Source organism: Morone saxatilis, unplaced genomic scaffold (genome assembly GCF_004916995.1).
Source record: "Morone saxatilis isolate NCDOM2014 unplaced genomic scaffold, NCSU_SB_2.0 Contig18, whole genome shotgun sequence".
NCBI lineage: Eukaryota > Metazoa > Chordata > Actinopteri > Moronidae > Morone > Morone saxatilis.
The window spans coordinates 20897686-20900327 of record NW_023339740.1 but is presented as its reverse complement, the minus strand read 5'-3'; the positions used below and the strand labels follow the sequence as shown (position 1 = coordinate 20900327).

General features: G+C 36.9%; 1 protein-coding gene across 1 annotated transcript in view; it reads right to left on the bottom strand.

The window, feature by feature from the left end:
• Positions 1-2155: 2155 nt before the first annotated feature.
• Positions 2156-2642, bottom strand: part of rdh5 (retinol dehydrogenase 5 (11-cis/9-cis)) — a 2672-nt gene continuing 2185 nt past the window's right edge. The window contains exon 5 of the mRNA XM_035662306.1: positions 2156-2376. Coding sequence (XP_035518199.1) covers positions 2156-2376 — 221 coding nt within the window. The remainder of the gene's footprint in view (positions 2377-2642) is intronic.

Genomic DNA, 2642 nt, shown 5'->3' with positions numbered 1-2642 from the left:
CGATTACAGTTACTGATCAAGGATGATCCATGCAGTCGTAGAAGCACTTCCTCCTACAATGTGAAACATTAAATAATATAAGAAACATTTATTTTAAGAAATTAAACGCTGTAATCTCAGATTTCAACTATGTCAAAATGTGAAAATAATCACAGGAGAAGGATTCAAGAGGTTTGTTGTCATATGCACAGTAAGAAACAGTGGTTTATACGTACAATGAAAATCTTGCTTTGCCCGACTCCCTTTACACAACACACAAATAGCCGAATAGAATAAAGTTAAAATATAAAATATAACTTAAAATATAACATATAACTTAAAGTAGCGACACAAATGCTAATCCGTACAACAAAAGAAACCTGAGATTTTGAATAAGGTGCTAATAATCACATAGATATTCCTTTATTTGTCCCACAGTGAGGAAATTCCAATGGATACAGCAGCAAAGTGGACATAACACACAGCAACACCCCCCCCGCCACACACCCCGCGGCGGGTAACAAAAGCACTAACCTACAAAACAAGTAACAGAGCTCGGCGAACATCACTCACCACAAATCACTGTACAAAAGAGACACCAAAAGAAAGAAAAACACACGCCGCTAAGACTAAAGTGTGTCTCGGAATTAATGGCTTCGGGCAAAGAGGGTAAAACGGTAACAGTCCAACCACGAACCAACACATTGGAGTGCTGGCACTGAGTCAGCTGGAGAGGTGCAAGCCCTTTCACTCCACTGATGCAACTGCAGACGGTGGCTTAGCAAGGCACCTAACCGAAACTGCTCACGGGGCATCTGGGTAACCGGCGGCAGCGCCCCAGTACCTATCCACCATCAATACCCACAACATATTGATAAGCTAAGTAAATACATATAGTAAATAATAGGGAATGCTACTCATAAATATACAACAAATAGAAACAAATATATAATTCCCTTAGGTTCTCAGAGGATACATATAATAATCCCATCATATTACTATACCGCTCGCTGCTCTATTATATACATATTGTATATGTCTTTTTTTTGTGTTATCTGTTGTGTTATCTGTTGCTGTTGTAGATTCTTACTTTTTCTTTCTCTTGTACATAGTGTTTTTTATTTATTATTTTTTCCTACTCTTACTGTTTGTATACTGTTTCTTTTTCTCTATCCACTTTGCTGCTGCAACATCGGAATTTCCCCATTGTGGGACAAATAAAGGAATATCTTATCTTATCTTATGATGCAGCCATAACATAACCTCACTCACCTCCTCCTCCATATTTATGTCTGAGAGAGCCTTTGACCTGTTGTGTAACAACACACGACGAGCCTCTCAGTTTATTATTATGGTCCCCACCATCTGAATCTGTTCAGTTCATCTTGTCAATCGCTTAACTTAATAACTTACTGACTGATAGCTGTAATGAACTGTCTAAGGATCAAAGACATTTCATTAAGATGATAAGTTATCTAAGCGGTATATTTCTAAACATATTATTCACCATGAAATACTAAAGATATTATATTTTAACCAGAAATGTATAAGTGATATATTTTCTCTTGGTTTTTCTTAGACAAACACTAAAATAATATACTATTTCGAGGATAATGCATGATAGTGACTACAAACTACTGCGTTTTATTATTATTCATTATTGCAGAATATAAATATACACAGTCAATATGTGGCAGCACATAACTGTAACCCAGAGTATAGACATTTTTTTTAATGGTATTTCTTTTATTTGTGTCTGCAATAAGCTGATCGTTGCATTCTGAGAAACACTGTTTCTTGATAGTAAAATCCTGTTTATTTAGCCTCTGATGGTTAACAGCATCCATATTAATGAACAGTGTCAAAAGGTATAGCAATGTGTTAACAAACAATAATAATACAGTGAAATATATAATACAGTTTCATTCTTTCATATTGCGTAACTGTCTCATGCAGACATTAGACAAGTAAAAATACTCTTACATGGCAGCTTATGCACATATAAATATAATAACTGCAACATCAGATCATTGCATGGCCAATGTAGATAAGGAGTACGGGTATTTTAAAAGGCAAAGGATTCATTTCTTTGAGCCAACCTCTGTACTGCATCAAAAGACACAAAATTACATAAAAAGGTTGATAACTGATGACATTCCTTCAAAGTCATCATGAGTTACACGCTCTTTGAAGGACGAGGCAGCACCAGCTTCAGCCCAATATCAACTACACAGGAAGGCATGTAAGAGAGAGGGATCCAGAGAAACTTGGCATCCCAGCCGGCACTGTATCTGGTGCGTGGGTAGGCAGCAGTCAGAGCGTGCTCCATGCAGTTGGTCACCTTGGTGAGGTCAGAGTCGCAGATAGCATTCATGATCAAACGTTGGATCTTGATGTCTGAAAATTAGAATAAATGTAAAATACATTTTGTGCATAAAATGTAATAATTTAACTGTTTTACTTCACCTCTATATGTATGTGTTGTATAATGAGGAAATTCGTGACATTTTGAAGTCAAAATAATAAATAAGTCATAATTTTTTGGGGCCTTTTATTGCCTTTAATGGATAGTGACAGGTGAAAGAAAAAGGTAGACAGGAAAGGGGGGGTAGAGAGAGGGGATGACACGCAGCAAAGGGCCACAGGTTGGATTCGAACCCTGG